This window comes from Phascolarctos cinereus, unplaced genomic scaffold, assembly GCF_003287225.1.
Source record: "Phascolarctos cinereus isolate Bilbo 61053 unplaced genomic scaffold, phaCin_HiC Scaffold_9;HRSCAF=440, whole genome shotgun sequence".
NCBI classification, from domain to species: Eukaryota; Metazoa; Chordata; class Mammalia; order Diprotodontia; family Phascolarctidae; genus Phascolarctos; species Phascolarctos cinereus.
In genome coordinates this window covers 156,238,096-156,258,429 of record NW_027556402.1, presented here as the reverse complement: position 1 = coordinate 156,258,429, position 20,334 = coordinate 156,238,096, and the positions used below count along the sequence as shown (strand labels likewise).

The following is a 20,334-nucleotide window of genomic DNA, read 5'->3' as shown; positions in this document are numbered from 1 at the left end:
TACATAAATGATTTTATTTGAAATAGAGAAACAGTAAAAGCTTTTCCAAAAGAAATGAAAATAAAGCAATGATATTATCTCTCTTCAGTATTATTTAATTTAATTCTAGAAATACTAGCTATCACAATAAAACAAAAGAATAAAATTAAAGGTGTAAACACTACCAAAGAGACAAAATTATCCCTATTTGCTGGGGGTATATGGTATGATGGTATGATTAGAAGCAGCTTATCAAGATGGTAGGTTCAGAAAGGTAGCAGAATACAAAATAGATCCACAAAAGATTTGGCATTTCTGTATAGTACCAAGAAGAAATGCTAATAAGGTAAATTCCATTCAAAATAACCAAAAATGTATAAAGTATTTGTGAGCTAACCTGCTAAGACACATGCAATATTTATATAAATACAACTACAAAGACACATAATTGCACTAGATGGTTGGTCTATGCTAGTTAAAATGATGATACTCCCTCTATTAATTAACAGATTTATTACTAAGTCTGTTATTATAAGGCCAATCAAGTTACCAAAATGATACTTAATAGAGCTAGATTAAAAAAAAAAAGCAAGATACATTTGGAAAGGAACAAAAGGTCTAAAAACAATGCAAAAAAAACAAAGGAGAAGGAAGAGGTAACCTTTCGAGACTAGCCATAATCATCAAAACATTTTAGTACTCATTAAAAATCAGGAAAGTAAATTGATGGAATAGATTAGATAAATAAGAACCAGAAGCAATGAAAAAGAGTGGCTTAGTGTGCAATAAATCCAAGAACACCACTTACTGTTGAAAGGACTCTTTGTGATAACTACTGGGAAGACTGGAAAGCAGTTTGACAAAAATTAGGTTTATACTAGCATCTTACACAATACACCACAAATTAAAAATGGATATGTCACCTGAATGTTAAAGATCCTACCATAAGAAATTAGAGAAGCAGATCATATACCTTTCAAGTCTGTGGGTATGAGATGAACTTTTGGGCTTAACCTCCTTAAAACACTGCTTTTCAAATGTTACTCCATGCTCAAATAGGAATGATGGCTAAAAAGCCCATTATACTTTTATATTGCTGTAATAAGAAGTTTTTACATATATAACTTCACATTTGCCTTTCTGAAACATCCATACATTGCCCCTACTTTTGCTCTCTGGTGTCAAATAGAACAAATCTAATAACTTGTCCACTTGACAACCCTTCACATACTTGAAGATTGCTATCATATCCCCCTCACATGTTGTCTTAAAAGGATAAGTCCAAACTAGGCATCCGTGACCTAGCTCCAGTTTTCTCTCCTCTGCTTAAAACTGTAGCCAAATAGATCTATTCATCTCCTGTATATAACTTCCATTCATTCAACAAATATCTATTGAGGGCTTACTACATGGGTTTTCGTGTCAATTCATATCATACTTCTGCTTGCTATATCTTTTTTTCTCTCTCTCCTGTCTCTATTCCTTTCATGTGGTAGGCTTAAAGTGTTTGTAGAGTTGATTTGAACTTAAGTCCTGTTTTTCCTTCAAGATTCAAGTTAGGTCTTATCTCTATGGATTCTTTATCAACTGTCCCAATTCACTGTGATCTCTTCCTTTGAACTCCTGTATTGTCTAGTACAGGGGTGGGGAACCTGCGGCCTTGAGGCCACATATGGTCTTCAAGTGTGGCCCTTTGATTGAGTCCAAGTTTAAAGGATTTATTCCATAAAGCTTGGATTCACTCAAAGGACTGCATCTGGGGACCTACAGGGCCACATGTGGCCTCGAGGCCACAGGTTCACCACCCCTGATCTAGTACCTCTCATTTAGCATATGCTGCATTCTAGTATTGTATCTTTTTACACATGTATCTTTCTTCCCAGCTAGTCTACAAAATAAAGTTGTCTTTGTATCCCTGTCCAAAACACACACACATATACAAACACAGATCTACATATACGTATATATATATATACACACACACACATACGTATGTATATATGTGTGTTGGTAATGATAATATATATCTAATTTTAATTTATTTAACAATAAGGATTTGGTGGGTAGAGTACAAAAACTAGCAGTTACATGGGTACAATTGAATGCCATTATTATTCTTTAGCAGTGCTTTTATTTTGAATATTTTTTTTTCAAATTACATGTAAAAACAATTTTTAACATTCATTTTTAAAAATTTTGAGTTCTAAATTCTCTTCCTATCCTAATCCCTCCTTGAGACAGTAAGCAATTTGTTATAGGTTATACACATGCAATCATGCAAAACGTATTTCCATATTAGTCATGTTGAAAGCAAAAAATAGGGTGCTTCAAACTGCATTCAGACTCCATCAGTTCTTCTTCTGGATGTGGATAACATTTTCATTATGAATTCTTTGGCTTATATTGTTGTATTGCCGAAATTAGCTAAATCATTCACAGTTGATTATTGTACAATATTGCTGTTACTGTGTACAGTGAGATTTTCCTGTTTCTGCTCCCTTCACTTTGCATCAGTTCATATAAGTCTTGGTAGGTTTTTATGAAATTATCCTCATTATTTCTCATCACACAATAATATTCCATTATAATCATATATCACAACTTGTTCAGCCATTCCCCAATTGATGGGATATTTTTTATCTTTTTTTTTTAATCTCTTTGGGATGCAGACCTAGGAGAGATATTGTTGGATCAAAGGGTAAGCACAGTTTTATCACTCTTTGGGCATAGTTCCAAATTGCTCTGTAGGATGGGTGGATCAATTCACAACACCATCAACAGTGTATTAGTGTCACAATATCCCCACATTCCCTCTAACATTTATCATTTTCATTTTCTGTCATATAAGCCAATCTGGTAGGTATGGGGTGGTACGTCAGAAGTTGCTTTTATTTGCATTTCTTTAATTAATAGTGATTTAGAGCATTTTTTCATATGACAATAGATAGATTTGATTTCTTTATCTGAAAACTGTTCTTATCCTTTGACCATTTATCAATTGGGGAATGCCTTGCACGCTTGTAAATTTGACTCAGTTCTCCATATATTTGAGAAATGAAGCTTTTGTCAGAGATACTTACTGTAAAAATATTTTCTCAGCTTTCTGCTTTCCTTCTAATCTTGGCTGCATTGGTTTTGTTTGTGCAAAACCTTTTTAATTTAATATAATCAAAATGATCCATTTTCCATCTCTTAATGCTCTCTGTTTCTTATTTGGTCATAAATTCTTCCCTTCTCCATAGATCTGACAGGTACACTATTCCTTGCTCACCTCATTTGTTTATGGTATCATCCTCTATATCTAAATCACGTAGCCATTTTGATCTTATCTTAGTATATGGTGTAAGGTCAATACTTAATTTCTACCATACTGTTTTTCGGTTTTGTCAAATAATGAGTTCTTGCCCCCAAAGCTTGGGTCTGAGTTTTTCAAACACGTGATCATTCACTATTGTATTGTGCACCTAATCTATTCCACTGATCCACCATTCTATTTCTTAGCCAGTACCAGATTGTTTTGATGATTACTGCTTTATAATACAGTTTGAGATCTGGTACAGCTGGGCTACCTTCATATTTTTTCATTAATTCTCTTGATATTTTTGAATTTTTGTTTTTTCAGGTGAATTTTGTTATTTTTTTCTAGCTTTGTAAAGTAATTTTTTGGTAGTTTGATTGGTATGTCACTGGTAAAATTGTCATTTTTACTATATTGGGTTGGCCTACCCATGAACAAATGATATTTTTCCAGTTGTCTAGATCTGACTTTGTGTGAAAAGTGTTTTGTAATTGTGTTCAAATAGTTCTTGGATTTGTCTTGCCAGGTAGACTCTCAAGTATTTTATATTGTCTATAGTTATTTTAAATGGAATTTCTCTATCTCTTGATGCTGGACTTTGTTGGTAATATATAGAAATGCTGATGATTTATGTGAGTTTATTTTACATCCTGCAACTTTGCTAAAGTTGTTAATTATTTCACCTAGTTTTTTAGTGGATTCTCTCTCTCTCTCTCTCTCTCTCTCTCTCTCTCTCTCTCTCTCTCTCTCTCTCTCTCTTCTCTCTCTCTCTCTCTCTCTTTTTTGCAATTGGGGTTAAGTGACTTGCCCAGGGTCACACAGCTAGCAAGTGTCAAGTGTTTGGTCTGAGGTCACATTTGAACTCAGGTCCTCCTGACTTCAGGGCTGGTGCTGTATCCACTGCGCCACCTAGCTGCCCCTGTATTCTCCAAGTATAACATCATATCATCTTCAAAGAGTGATAGTTTTGTTTCATCATTACCTATTCTAATTCCTTCAACTTCTTTTTCTTTTCTTATTGCTATAGCTACAATATTGAATAATAGTGGTCATAATGAGCATCTTTTAGCAATGCTTTTATAACTATTTTTCTTATGTTTTCCATTTCTATTAGACATTGAGCTGCTGCAAGAAAATTTTACTGACATTGAAGCAAAAGATCAAAGGTTACAGAAAGTTAAAGTTATTCTTCTGCTGCCTCGTTGCTCTGGACTGGGTGTTAGCAACCCAATAGAATTTATTTTAAATGAGAATGAAGGTAATTGTTTTTAGCACAATGCCTGGCACATGGGAGGTATTTAGTAAATGCTTGTTCTCTTCCCCATACTTTTCCTTTGTATCTTATGGGAGGTAGGTGATAGAAAGTTATAAGCAATTTATAATCTCATAAGATAATAAGTAGGGATGGAAAGAAGCTAGTTTATTGAAAGCTTGTTTAGATACCCAGTTACACCATATTACCCTTAGAGAATTTAGGGATGATCCTGCAAGAAGACAGCAAATAGGGAAAAAATGGAAAAGATCTGTCAGGTTACAATAACAAACTCTTCTCCATCAGAGATCCATTGGAATCACTACTTCTGTATACGAACAGTTATCATAGTCCTTAATGTGTTACATGAGGAAATAGAAATGGCACTGAATAAAGCACAAATGGTTTAATCTAGGTTTTTCCCCCAAGAATACATAAAAGACAGCTTTGCTAGGAGTGATACAATTGTGAGGGCTTGGAGTGATTAATTCCCAAGATACCTAAATGAGGGGGTGGGTACCAAGCATGTAGAAAAAAAATCAGTTATTGCAAATAAGTACTAACTGATATTCCTATTTTCCTATCTCCATAAAATATTTCTATGAGCATAAACTGTACATGTTAGTGGTATCCTTAATGAAGGTATGAGAAAGGAATATTGCAGGCTTTTGAAAAAAGTATTCTACAACAGACCATATCTTCATAGTCACAAAACTGACTGAAGGGTGCAGATAATACAATTCTATTATGCTTATTCTTGTTGACTATAAAAAATTTAATTTGGTGGAGCAAGATGTTACCCTCAAGGGTGTCTATCAATAAAGTATCTCTCATGTATATGTTAAGATTTTACAAGATTCCTTGATAGATATAATAGTACAAATGCCTTTGTTACATGACCCAGTGATTATTAAGTCAGGCATAAGTCAGGGAAGATGTATGTATTTGCCATTGTCATGAAAGAGATCAAGAACAGAATCCAAGTGAAAGATGGATTCCCTAGAGAGATGAGGTCCTTCAGGTGTTCCTGGTTGCTAATGGTATTGTACTAAATCCATCAAATCCCCAAACACTGCAGAGCCTCTTAAATGAGATAGAGAATCACTCAAAATAATTTGGCCTAATTATTCACACAGAAAAAACCAAGGAGATGGGTAAAGAATGCCTGTCATTCAGATTAGGACAATTCCATTGAAAGAAAAGCCCATAGAGCTGGTCTTTTTGCACATTTAACTTAGATCCTGTGTAGCTGTGAGGTTTGGACAATCCCAAAGAATTAAAGAAACAGGTGACTGAAAGGTCAATGATGATACATGGTATAAAATTTGTTATCAGAGAAATATATGTTTGGAATTATAGGGCAGCTAAGTAGTGCAGTGGATAGAGCACTGGGCCTTGCAATCAGGAAGACTTATCTTCATGAGTTCAAATCTAGCCTCAGACACTTGCCAGTTGTATGACCCTGGACAAGTCGCTTAACCCTGTTTGTCTCAGTTTCTTATCTTTAAAATGATCTGGAAAAGGAAATGGAAAAACCACTCTAATATCTTTGCCAAGAAAACCCCAAATGGGGTCACAAAGAATTAGACATGACAGAAAAATGACTTAACAACAAGAACATATGACTAGAAAAGGAAATGGGCAAGTTGTGTAGCAAGAGCAAAAGGTAACGGATGGACATCCTATATACTCCCTTGATATCCATGTAAAGTTAATTGATCTACAGGATTATTGGGAAAATCCTGTTTTAATTATTTTAAGCTATTTATTGATGAAAATTTTATATTATTTAGGAATGTAATTGAGGCAGTGGATGATATAGTTAAAGGAAAATATCTGGTACTTTGTTGATAAGTGGGATTAGAATGTGAGTAGGAAACAGCATAGATTAAGAAAATAAGTTTTGGTAAGAAAAAATGATCATTGATTAATTAAATACTCAAAGTCACACCAGTAGTAAGTAGCAGAGCTGTTCACTAGATTCTACCTCCAGTGTTCTTTCCTTTATGCCAGGATACTGAAATAGTGCAGAAAAAGTTATTTATCATGCCTCCAGAAGGAGGAGGGCGGGCAAGATTGTGGATGTGTTCCATGTTTGAGAAGGTAGCTGAGGCGCTAGATGCAGGGGACCCGGAGCAGGACATTTCACCTCTTTGAGCTTCAGAGTCATAATCTATGACCTGGAGACAATGATGCAGTTGTGACGAACATGCTTAAAAGGAATGTGAAGCACTAGTTTAAACCATAAAATGCTATATATGTATCAGCTATTTTTATATTGTTTGCCTAGGGTAATTTCTTAGAATCTCAAAGGAAAAAAATTATTTATGGGGAATTAGAAGTACTATAACTTTGGACACATATTCTACCTGAAAAAACTTTAGTTTGTAGAAGAAATAGTTATAATTAAATGCTGGTAATATCTAAAATGTATTAAATGCATTGTTTCCTTTTCTTATTTAGATGCAGAATTGCTTAAAGATCACTCTCAAGGCTCCATTGCAGAAGATAAACTTAATGTTCTTGCTGAACAGCAATATAAACAACTAAAACATGCAATGCAGTGTAAGTTAGCTTTCATCTCAATCTTGTTCTGCCCCCCAATATATATCTCATTACCTTATACTGACACCTCATTTATCCATATCATCAAGGTGTTCTACATATAAATGAGTTTTCCTAACTTTTGAACTTATCTCTTTAAATGCCAAATTTTATATTTAATTATATATATTTAATAAATATATTTAATCATAACCATAATTATATTTAATCATAATGATAAAAACCTGCTAAAATGAAGTTACATATACACAGATGTATATATTACACATACAGCTATGTATGTATAAAAACCTACCTTTTTAAGCATAAGATACTTAACAAATTTATCTCCTCTTGATGATTAAAGATTCCTCATGATGAAACATCAATTTTTGTACTATAAAGTAATAACTATTCTCTTTGCTATAAGCTCTTTCTTCTTCTACAGGTTTTATGCCTGTTTCTAAAAAAAAAACCCCAAAACTCTTCTCTCTAGCCTCTTGTCTAGTTCTACTTTGAATCTTCTAGGAAGATCAGTTTGTGAAAATAAACAAGTGTGCTAAAATGATCATATTAAATAATACATCAAGATCCTAAGAATGAGCTGAAGTATATGGTTTGGTGTAGGGAATTTTGGACAACTGTTTTGTTTGCTTATATCCCTTGTTTTCCCCTACCTCTAGTTTTAGGGCTATCTTTAACAGGATTGAGGCTGCTGTAAGAGTAATCTCCATATAAATACAATGTTACTATAGTTTTGGTGAGCACTAAAAAGTGTTTACTATCCATCACCAAATCATTTTATTTTTAGTCTTTTAGTCTTTGAGTTTAGCTTCCTAATCTAATTAATTATTAACTTCTAGATTTTAATGAATCCATTAGATGATTATGTATTTGTTCCTATTTAGTAGCATTTAGCAAAGAGTAGGTAGAGGAGGCAGCTAGGTGGCGCAGTGGATAGAGCACTGGCCCTTAAGTCAGGAGGACCTGAGACCAACCTCAGGCCAAACACTTGACACTTAACCTCAATTGCCTAAAAAACAAAAACCAAAGAGTAGGTAGAGAGAATGAATAACAGGTTCAAAATCAAATTAAGTTTTCAAACTTGAGATTTAAGATACATACCAAAATACTAAATATTTTCTAAAGATGAATTTATTCCTTTAATGGGCCAATTAAAGATTTATGATACATTACTAATCAGAGAAACAGTATCTGTAATGGACAGAAAGTTGGTCTTGAAAGCAGTAAGTCCTGGGTTCATGTCCTGCTTCTGACATATCTTAGCTATGTGACCTTGGCTAAGTTACTCAACTTCTCAGTGCTTTAGGCCAAAGTGCATGCTAAATCAGATTAAAATGTTTTTGGGGAATGTTTAATAATAAATACAAATACAATATAAAATAAACAATGTTAATTTGTGGGTTTCTAAGTCAGTATGTAGGGGCTGGGATCTGTTTCTATTTGAGCTTGACACTCTAAGCACTAGGCAACACTCTAAGATTTTAAGTGGCAGAGAAGGTACATTAATACAGGGAATTTCCTCACCAGTGAAATCACAGGAATAGTCCTAATCCCTTTATCCTATACTTAACTAAACTCTTCCAGATTTGAGGAATATTAGGATTGATGTCTCAGAAAAATTATATGAATTTCAGCTATTCTAATGATGGCTTTTCTTTGGTATTAAAATTAAATACATTGAACTGAATTTAGTAACTCTAATTTATCTCTGACCTCACTAATTATAGCACAAATGGCCTTTGACATGATATGCTGAGCCATATTATATGCTGACTTGCAGCTGAAATCTCCTGTATGTGTGATCTAACCCTATTAGAGTATGAGTTCCTTGAGAGCAGTCTGACTTTTCATTTTAGGAGTTGAGAGAAGGGAGTTGAAGTTACCAAAGAAGGCTGTTTTTAGGAGGTGGGCTTGAATTGGATCTTAAAGTGGTTAGAGTAAAGTGTTATAGCTGGGGATGATAGTTTTCTAGGTAAGATTTTGTTTTGGATGCAGTCGTGGTTAAATGACTTACCCAGAGTCACATAGCTAGTAAGAGTCTGAGGCTGGATTTGAACTAAGGTTTTCCTGGCTGCAAGGCCAGTGCTCTATCTACTGTGCTACCTAGCTGCACCTCTAGTTAAGATTTTTAAATTGGGCACTGTCTTGCCTTATCCCTAAAAATGAGGCTAAAAGTGACAAATTTAACTTGGTTGGTACCAAAAAAAGATGAAGATTGAGATATGCCTATTTACCCTTTTTACTCATTATGTACCCTGCCTCCCCCATCACTGCCTTATTGTGACAGAGGGGCTTGCTTAGCTTAATTAAACTATGAGCTATGCTGTGCAGGGTTACCTAAGATAGACAGGTCATAGTGGAGAGTTCTGACAAAAGATGATCCATTGAGTAAGAAGGAAATGGCAAACCACTCCAATATCTTTGCCAAGAAAACCCCATGGACAGTATTAAAATGATAAAATATATGACATTGGAAGATGAGCCCCTCAGGTTAGAAGATGTCCAACACGCTACTGGGGAAGAGTAAAAGACAATTACAAGTAGCTTCACTACTAATGAAATGACTGGGCCAAAGCAGAAAGGAAGCTCCGCTGTGGATGTATCTGGTGATGAAAGGAAAGTCCAATGCTGCAAAGATCAGTATTGCATAGAAACCTAAAATGTAATATGTATGAACCAAGGTAAGCTAGATGTGGTCAGACAGGAGATGGAAAGTCTAAACATCAATATCTTGGGTATCAGTGAACTCAAATGGACAGGAATGAGTGAGTTTAATTCAGGTGATCATTATATATATAACTGTGGGCAAGAATCCCTTAGAAGAAATAGAGTAGCCCTCATAGTCAATAAAAGGGTGAGAAAAGCAGTACTGGGGTATAATCTCAAAAACGACAGAATGACATCTGTTCAAATCCAAGGCAAACTGTTCAACATTACAGTAGTACAAGTCTATGCTCCCATCATTGATGCTGAAGAGGCCAAAGCTCATCAGTTCTATGAAACCCTACAACATCTTCTAGAAATAACACCAAAAAAGATGCCACATTAATCAGAGGGAATTGCAATACTAAAGAAGGAAATCAAAAGATAATTATAATAATAAGCAAGAGTGTAAAATGCAAAATGAAGTACAAAATGAAGCAGGGAAGAGACTAATAGAGTTTTGTCAAGATAACGCACTGGTTGACTCTACACATGGACATCACCAGATGATCGACATTGAAATCAGATTAATCATATACTTTGAAGCCAAAAGAGAAGCTCTACACAGTCCTAAAGATGATGCTCTTGAAGTGCTGTACTCAGTAGGCCAGCAAATCTGGAAAACTCAACAGTGGTCACTATATTGGAAAAGATCAGTTTAAATCCTAGTCCTAAAGAAGGGCAATGTTAAAAAAATGTTCAAATTATCAAATATTTGTGCTTATTTAACATGCCAGCAAGGTTGTGTTTAAGATTCTATAAGCTAGGCTTCAGCAGTTTGTGAACCAAGAATTACCAGAAGAGCAGGCTGGTTTTCCAAGAGGCAGAGAAACTAGAGACCAAATTGGCAACATTCACTAGATTATATAAAACCCATATGTGGCCAAAAAGGAACAGTTAGGACCAAATATGGAACAATTAATTGATTTAAGATTAGAAAAGGAATACAAGGCTGTATATTGTCACCTTATTTATTTAACTTATGTGCAGAGTACCTCATATGAAAGGCCAGGATGGACAAATCAAAAGCCAGAATTAATGTTGCCTGGAGAAATAATATTAACAATTTCAGATATGCCAGTCTGATTACAGAAAGTGAAGAAGAATTAAGAAGTGTCTTGATGAGGGTGAAAGAAGAGAGTTAAAAGGCTGGCTTGAAACTTCACATTAAAAAAAACCAAACCAAAACACCAAGATCTTGGCAACTGGTCCAATTACTTCCTGGCAAATAGAGGGAAAAGAAATGGAAGCAGTGTCATACTTTATATTCTTGGGCTCAAAGATCACTGCAGACAGCAACTGCAGCCATGAAATTAAGACACTTGTCCCTTAAAGGAAAGCTATGACAAATCTGGACAGTGTTTACTAAAAAGCAGAGATATCACCTTGCTGAAAAAGGTCCACAGAGTCGAAGCTATGTTTTTTCCTGTAGCAATCTATGGTTGTGGGAGTTGGACTATGAAGAAAGCTGAGCGTGGCAGAATCAGTGCTTTCCAATCGTGCTGGAAAACTTTTTTTCTTGCTGATAATTAAAGTTATAACAGTTTTCGAATGTTTATTCAAAGTTCTTTCCAACTATTTATTTAGCAGAGAATAAATCTTAAAAATAAATCTGAGTGAGATTCCTGTAGAAGTTTTTGGCCATTGGACACTTAGGTTGCAAGCATGAGGGACTGAGGAGATGGTACAGCTTTCCAGTGTAATAAGGAAATTAGAAGGTAGAGAGAGTTTAAGATGTCCAAAAGACAAATGGAGCTGTGATATTGGAGATCAGCAGAGGAGTTAGGGACAAATAGGTGGATCTGTGAATTATCAGCATAGAGATGATAATTAAGTCCATGGGATCAACAAGTGGAATAGTCTAGGGGAAAAAGGGAAGAGGGTTCAGGACAGAGACCTATGAGACATCCATGGTAAGTAAGCAAAATGTGGGTGAGGATTTACCAAGGATATTGAAGAGTGGGCTGATAGGAAGAGAGCAAGGAGCAAGTGGGGTCCAGAACACCTAGAGAGAAAAGAGTATTAAGGATAAGAGAGCAATCAATAGCACCACAAGACTAAAGATTGAGAAAAGGTCATTGAATTTGGCAATTAAGAGATCACTGCTGACTTTGGAAAGAGCAGTTCTGTTGAGTAAATCAGAATTATGTTAGGAAGCCAGATATGAAGGGGTTAGGGAGGGAGGAAGAGGAGAGGAAACAGAGGCACCTATTGTAGATGACCTATTCAGTGAGTTTGGCCACAAAAGTCACAAAAAGATACAGAGCAATAGTATTTTGGAAAAGTCAAGTGATGGGTTGTTTTTGTTTTTTTGTGGGGAGAATATAGATATGTTTGTAAGCAGTAGGAATTGAGCCCGCTGGAAAACTTTTGAGAGTCCCTTGGACAACAGGGAGATCAAATCAGTCAATACTTTAAGGTATTAACTCAGACTGTTCATAGAAAACAGAAAACATGAACTTGGACAGACTTTGGGAGACAGGAGAGGATAGAAGGGTCTGGTGTGCTATGGTCCGTGGAGTCATGAAGAGTCATAAAAAGCAAGTGAGTCTAAACATACTAGTGGATACAACCAAAATGATTAACACAGTAGAAGTTAAATGGCAGATAATAGTTGAAACAAGTTCCAAATAACTTAAATGGAAAAAAAGATGGGGAAGATTCAAAGTGATGGATTTAGTGGAAAGGAAACCTTAGAATTAGTGGAGTCCCAGAAATCTTTTTTTTAAAAAAAGGATGAATGTTTTATTTTTGGAAATTACATGACAAAACTTATCAGAACCATACAAAAAAAAAAAAAACCCAACAACACCACCAAGCAACATTCTGCAAAGAGACAGCATCCATATAATCCCTGACAAAGAGAAATTAAATTTGTACATCATTCATCAGACTTCAAAACTCTGAAAAAGAAAAAAAAATTCCCAACTTCCAGAAGGAAAGAAAGGTTTTACTTATAAACTCATTGAGTGCAGAGATTATTTTATTTTTGGCTTTTCATTCCCAAGCACCTAGCTCAGTGCTTGGCATACATATTAGATATACACATACCTTTTGATTGATTTTTTAAAAAAATTTCTTAGGGAATTACAAGATTTTTCTCAAAGAAAAGTGATCCCTAAAATTGAAATAACACACATAAAATTAAAAAAATATGGGCCTTCTTCACTCATTTTTACCAGCAAACCCAAGTACATTTAAAGGACATTTGAAAAAAAAAAACACAAGAGAATCTTAAAGAATTCCTGGAGGAAAAAAGAAGTCATGCCCCTAAAAAGTCTTTGGAACTGAGATAGAGAGACCTTGAAGAGTTAAGTATTTAGAACGCTATATACTTTTCAGCTGTGATTAATTGTTACCTTAATGTAAGAGCCTGTAGAAAATGATCGCAAATTATTACACTATATTCTTGGCCAAATTATTGAATTATATAATTGGGATTGAAAAAAGAATAATAATAGATAAAATGAAAAGAAAATAGATTTTTCAATTAAGAGGATGCTATAAATAAAGAAAATGCAGGTCATTGAGGATTGTGAGGGGAGGAGATAAAGTGAAAAACTTTTATAAAGGTGAAGTGGTATGAAGTTTTAAAGATACACAAGCTTTAATGTAAAATTTGGGAATTCTCTGTAGTATTCTTTGACTTACAAATAAAATTAATAAAATAAGAATGCTTATGTACTCATCTAAAAATTGAATAACAATTTAACAAAGAATGGTAGAAGCCCAGCATATCATTTGCAATAGGGGAATGTAAAATGACATGACCTCCAGTATAAAAAGAAAAAAAAATTATAAAAATTTCTTTTTAAAAAACATAATTCAATTTTTTAAAATTAATTTTTTTTGTTCTAAATTCTTTCACTCCAACCAACACCTCCCCTACCCGTTGGGAAGGCAAGAAATACAAAACCCATTACAAATATGAAGTCATGCAAAACAAATTCCCACATTAGCCATATTAAAACTAAAACAAAATGTTCTATAGCATTGGTTCCCAACTGTTTTAATATTAAAAAAAACTTATGGATACCATACGTGATAGTAATTGTCATCTGTTAGGATAATATATAATGACAAAAGGCTAATTGAATTTAGTGACACTTAAATGAAGTATACATTATATTAATAATAGCACCCACATACATTTGAAAAATAGCGATACATGAAGTTTAAGACATTGTCTACAGAGAGCATGTATGCTTATTTATGGATTTACTTATGAAATCAGGAACTCCTTGCTTGGTTCCACTGCCCTCTAGGGTTCATTGGATTCCAGATTGAGAATCACTGGTCTACATGAAATTCATCTAATGCAAAAAGATATATACAAATTTAAATGACCGTGGTGGGTTAAAATTTATCATGCTACAGCTGGTTGAAGAAAATCTGTAGTAGCATTTCTGTTATCTTGTTGTTTAGTCACTTGCAGTCATATGCAACTCTTCATGACCCCATTTTGGGTTTTTCTTGGCAAAGATACTGGAGTGATTTGCCATTTCCTTTTTCAAGTCATTTTACAGATGAGCAGACTGAGACAGAGTTAAGTGACTTGACCAGGGTCATACAGCTGGTAAGTGTCTGAGGCCAGATTTGAACTAGTCTTCCTGACTCTAGGTTCAGTGCTTTCTCTACTGTACCACTCAGCTGCCCTTCTGTTATCTACCAGAGTTAAATTAAAAGAAGGAAGCACTGGGAAGACAGTTAAGGAAATTATATAATGTATAAAGGTGTCATTAAAAATGAAAGCATATTGATTACTAGTATGTATGCATAAAGTAAAATATCAGGTGAATTTATAAAAGAAAAGCTTATGTTCTTACAATATGAAATATAACAGTTTATATATATGCATATATATAGGACATATTTCAATACCTTACTATCAGACTATCATAAATTAAACAAAAAGATAAATAAGAAAAAGGACTCACATGTACAAAAATATTTATAGCAGCTCTTTTTGTGGTGGCAAAGAATTGGAAGTTGAGAGGATGCCCATTAACTGGGGGGAATGGCTGAACAAGTTGTGGTATGTGAATGTAATGGAATACTATTGTGCTGTAAGAAATGATGAGCAGGCAGACTTCAGAAAAACCTGGAAAGACTGATGCTGAGTGAAGTGAGCAGAACCAGGAGAGCATTGTACACAGTAACAGCCATGTTGTGTGATGACTAATGTTGATAGACTTAGCACTTCTCAGCAATGCAAAGATCTAAGACATCTCCAAAGGTCTCATGATGGAAAATGCTATCTATATCCAAAGAAAGAACTATGGAGTTTGAATGCAGATTGAAGCATACTATTTGCCAGTTTTTCCTTTTGTTTTGTTTTCTCTTTCTTGTGGTTCCTCCTATTGGTTCTAATTCTTCCTTACAGCATCACTAATGTGAAAATATGTTTAATAGGAATATATATGTATGGCCTATGTCAGATTGCATGCTATCTTGGGGAAGGAGGTTGGGAGGGAGGGGGAGAAAAATTTAAAACTCAAAAGCTTATGGAAGTGATTGTTGATAAATCAAAATAAATAAATAATAATAAAAAGGTAAATACGAACTTGTAGGCATAAAGAGAGTATTGAAAGGAATGGATTTAATAGACATGTGGAGATAATTTAATATAAAAAGGAAGGAAAGTTCATTTATTTCAAGTTCATGTAGAATATATACTTTTTATCTTTTTGTCATAGAGAAACAGAGTTAGATGTAATGATAAATACCATGTTTACCATAAATACCATGATCATTACGACAAAGATAAAAGTAAATGTAGTATCCTGTCCAGAAAGGTGTCTATATGGAGTTTAAAACCCAATTTATTGAACAATACCTGGGTTAAAGAAGAAATTATAAAACTCACAAATTACCTCAAAAATAATGGTAGCAAAAACTATCAAAGTTTATGCAATGCAGCTAAAGTATTACTTACAGGTAAATTTATATCATACATATGATTATGCAAAAAAACTCATAGCAAGCAAAACTTATGAAAAGACAGGAAAAAGTCATAGAGCAGATTGTTATTATTTTATGTTCGTTTTTTTCTCACCTTAAAATGAGACTAGATTAGAGATTATGGTTTTATTTTAGTTTTGATTCTTTCTTTTGTTCACCCATATTTGTTGACATTTTTATTATATAAAGTATTTTCAAAAAATGCATGTTGGTTCTGAGGGGGGTCAGGTGAGATAAGATTGTACACGTGGCTCATTTCAGATGCATTACTACTACCACAGTTAGAAAAACATTTGAGTTCACATTCAGTTAGGCCTAGATCAAGTGCCACTTTATCCTTGAAGGCTTCCCTCATCCTGCCTCTCTTAGAATCTCTCATGCTCTTTCTGAACCTTCATATATACTTGTATTGTCGTTTAGTGCTTGACTCAAACTTGCTGCTCATTTGTAACCTGCTTGGGAACAGGGGCTTTGTTGTTTTTCATCGTTGTGTCCTGAGTACACAGCGTCATACCTTCTCACTATATATCATCCCCTGAGTGACTTTATTAGTTCTTATGGATTCAGTTATGCAGATTCCAGTTCTATGCCTATATGAAGCCTTTCCTGCTCCCTTGAGGTGGTGGTGTTCCTCCAAATTAATTTGTATACATTTTGCATTTAATTTTCTGTGTACATGTTATATTATTTGAAAGAATGTAAGTTCCTTGAAGGCAGGGGTTGTTTTGTTTTTGTTTTTTAATCCCTGCTCCTGCCGTAGTACCTGGTACATAGTAGTTAATTAATAAGTGCTTGTTGTTGATTATATTTAATAAGTACTTTAAAATACATTTGTTGAATTAAAATTAATAGTATACCAACGTTATCTTTATATGCAAAGGATATTAAGGACAAGGTTACCGTTCTAGATGAAATAGGAAATGAAGATATTTTGAGTTGTACCAGATTTGTATAGGATTGTTAACATGAACAATGACCACATTTTCCCTTTAAATACAGTTAACAAAGTACAAGCAATTGTTTACTGTACATGTTCAGTTTATCCGGAAGAAAATGAAGTTGTTGTTAAAAAAGCACTGGAACTTGGAGTCGAAGGGAATAATAAAGTACAACCTTACAGGTAAGGGAAAAAGAGGATTCTCCTAATTTACCTTCACAAAGTAAAAATCTGATTTTTTTTTTGCTTTTTTTTGTGAGGCGATTGGAGTTAAGTGACTTGCCCAAGGTCTCACAGCTGGTAAGTGTTATGTGTCTGAGGCTGGATTTGAACTCAGGTCCTCCTGACTCCAAGGCCAGAGCTGTATTCACTGCGCCACCTAGCTGCCCCTTAAAAATCTGATTTTTGCAGTAAATTGTATAAGACAGCTCAGAACCTTCTGTTAGACCTCAATATGACTAAATAGTATACCTTTTATAACTCATTCTCTAAAACCTATACATTATAGTGAGGACTGTGTTGGTAAATGTTTAACAACCAGCTCTTTTAAAGGACACATTTTCAAGTTTAATCTGCATTATTAACATTTTTTGCATCACTTTTAGAAGTCTAGTCAATTAATAAAACAGTAAATCAAGATCTGATTTGTCATTTTTGCTAATTTCAAAGGTGTAAATGTTCACATTAAAAATTTAACAATTGGCTCTCAAGAATCTGTTAGATCTGGCTCTAGCATACCCCTCCTTCTAGGGCTCTTCCCATTTCATCAGTTTGGCAATATTATTCTCATATTATTAGGTAGCATAGATTTTTGTTGTTCTAGTAGAGGATTCTCTAACTTTCATTTGCATCATAGAAGTTATTAGGATGGATCAAAGTTCTATGTATGTTTCAGAAATTTTCATTAGATATAATATTTAAGATCTTTTTTTGAACCAATCTTGAAAACTCCTACAAATACAACATTTCCGTATACAAAAGATTACCAGAAAAAGAGGATTGCATTTGAACCTATGAATCTGTTAAATACTCCCTTTTTTAAAAAGCATATAATGAATTAAACATGTTAGTTTCAGAGCTGTCCTGCATGATTCTCTTCCTCCGAATTTAGTTTTGTTTTCTTCTCTGTCTTTAAATTATGCTTCCATGACCCTCCATCCCTTCTTTTCTTGTTTTTGGAATCTGTATCTCCAGCTCCCTTCCCAACAAATGTCCCCCCACCCCCACGTTTTTAAACACCTCCCCTGTAGCAAATAAGCATAGTTAAAGCAAAGAAAATTTGAACATTGACTCTGTCCCTTTAACACGCAGGTCTCACTTTGTACCTCTGGTCTATCACCATGGCTGTAAGGACGAGGGTAGCCTAGGCTCTCATCAATCACTGGTCATCACTTCAGGTTCTTAAGTCTTTCAAAGCTTTGTTTTGTTTTAATTTTTTAGTATTGTTCCTGTATGCATTGTTCTCCTGGCTCTGCTTACTTTACTCTGAATCAGTTTGTGCAAGTCTTCTCAGGTCTCTCTGAACCCATTCCCTCGGTCACTTCTTGTAGGACAATCATTTTCCATTAATGTGCCCATCTCCTTCTTGATTAATGGGTGCCTCTTTAGTTTGCAGTTCTTTGCTATAAGAAGTACTGCTGTAAACATGTCTGTGCATATATGTCCTCTGTTTCTCTGAGTGAGTGCCTCCTGGTCTTGGGTCAGAAGTCATGCACAGTTAGCAGCTTCAGGGGCATCATTCTAAATGCTTTCCAAAATGGCCAGAAAGATGTACAGCTCTGTCAATAGTGCATTTGTATTCCTGGCCTCCCGTAGCTCCTCCAACAATTGTGATTCTCCTTTTCACTCTCTTTGCTAATCTGATAGGTATGTGGTAGAGCTGCAAAGTTGTTTGAATTTGCATTTCTACTATGAACAATGTGGAGCATTATTTCACATGGTTGTTGATTGCTCAGATTTCTTCCCTTAGACTGTCTCTTCATATTCTTTCACCATTTATTAATTTTATTCTTATATATATGTATATAAATATGCACACACAGACACACACAGACACACAAACACACACATATATATGTATATATATATTTTTTTTGGGGGGGTGAGGCAGTTGGTGTTAAGTGACTTGCCTAGAGTCACACAGCTAGTGAGTGTTATGTGTCTGAGGCTGGATTTGAACTCAGGTCTTCTTGACCCCAGGGCCAGTGCTCTATCCACTGTGCCTCCTAGCTGCCCCCCTATTCTTATATATTTGAATCAGTTTCCTATATATCTTAGATACCAGATCTTTATCAGGAAAAATAACTGGCTTATTTGGCTTCAGAGACTTGGGGTAAAGCACATATACCTGGGTTCAGGATTTCTAGAAACTTGGTACATAGAGAACTGATACAGTCACGAGCTTTATTGTTATGCAACACAGCAAGCAGGCAAAACAGCATATACACATTACAGTAATATAAATAGACAGAGATTTGTCTTCATACACAAGAAAATCGTCCCATTGTCTTATGCTATGGTCAGTATGCATAGTATCTCTTTCTATTTCCTCCTCTGTATCCTTTCAGTGTGGGTTTGGTTCATAGTTCTTTGAAGTCTTCATATTCATTGTTAGTCCCTGGGTGCTAGAATGTTCTTTCCCCACTGCTGCCACTACACTGACTCCTGGCTGTACCCCACCCCAGCGTCTGCATATACCTCTCAGTCTGTCTTCCTAAGTTGCCCTGGGCTGGAAAAATGACTTCCTGTGCCTTTTTCTTGGCTTTCTCAATCAGAATCAGGTATAACACGTTTTCTAGGTTGTTGTGGAAGAAGTGTGTTGGGTGTACTGAGCAAAGATGACTCTCACTACACCATCTTGACTCTGCTTCTTCGCCAAAGTATTTTCTGTGTATAGTGCAATATCTGACATTAGCTTCTGCCCTTTTACGTTCCTCCACTGTTTTTACAGATCAATTTTGGGACCTGCAAATTTTTAGTGCTCCCCAAGTAGTATGATCTGGGAACAGGTTTGTTCACTGTCCTCTTGGTCTGAGCTCTGCAGCTTCCCAGGTTTGGGTCAGTTGGCTTGTGTGTGATTGAGTTTCCATAGACTGCTGCTGGACTTAGTCGCTATTAGCCCCTGAGAAGGCTCTGCGATTGGTCAACAGGAGGTTATGCTGGTTCAGAGCGTAACTTGTCTCTCTTTTCATCTTGGTTTGCTGCCTTAGTTATTCCCCTGTAGGATTACATGCTGGGCTGAAGGTTAGAAATGAACTGCTGCTTTGCTCCTGAACTCAGAGCCACACGGCTGTATTTCTAGAACTTGCTTCTTGATCAGTACTCAGCTAGGGCTCCCTTAGCCTGTGCGACCTGGAATGGGGTATGGAACAGCAGAGTTGCCAATGGCACGTGTTCCTGTTCCTGGTGCTGGTGTAGGGGATCCCTTGGGATCTCTTTCTGACCTAGTGCTTCCAGGTCTGGTGTTCAGTCTTATCCTCCTTATTGTCCCTGGGAGCTAGAATATTCCTCACCACTGCTGCTGCTACACTGCACTCCTGGCCATACCCTATCCCTACTGTCCACGGAGCTTTTTTTTTTTTCCTGAGCTACCCTGGGCTGCAAAAATGACTCCTTGTACTTTTTCTTGGCTTTCTC

General features: G+C 35.4%; 1 protein-coding gene across 1 annotated transcript in view; it reads left to right on the top strand.

Annotated features, from left to right (window-relative positions):
• The window catches only part of NSUN7 (NOP2/Sun RNA methyltransferase family member 7), an 85,631-nt gene that overhangs the window by 48,483 nt on the left and 16,814 nt on the right, over positions 1-20,334 (top strand). Inside the window, 3 exon segments of the mRNA XM_020991164.2 lie at positions 4,392-4,535; positions 6,993-7,094; positions 16,761-16,881. Of these exon segments, the coding sequence (XP_020846823.1) occupies positions 4,392-4,535; positions 6,993-7,094; positions 16,761-16,881 (367 nt within the window).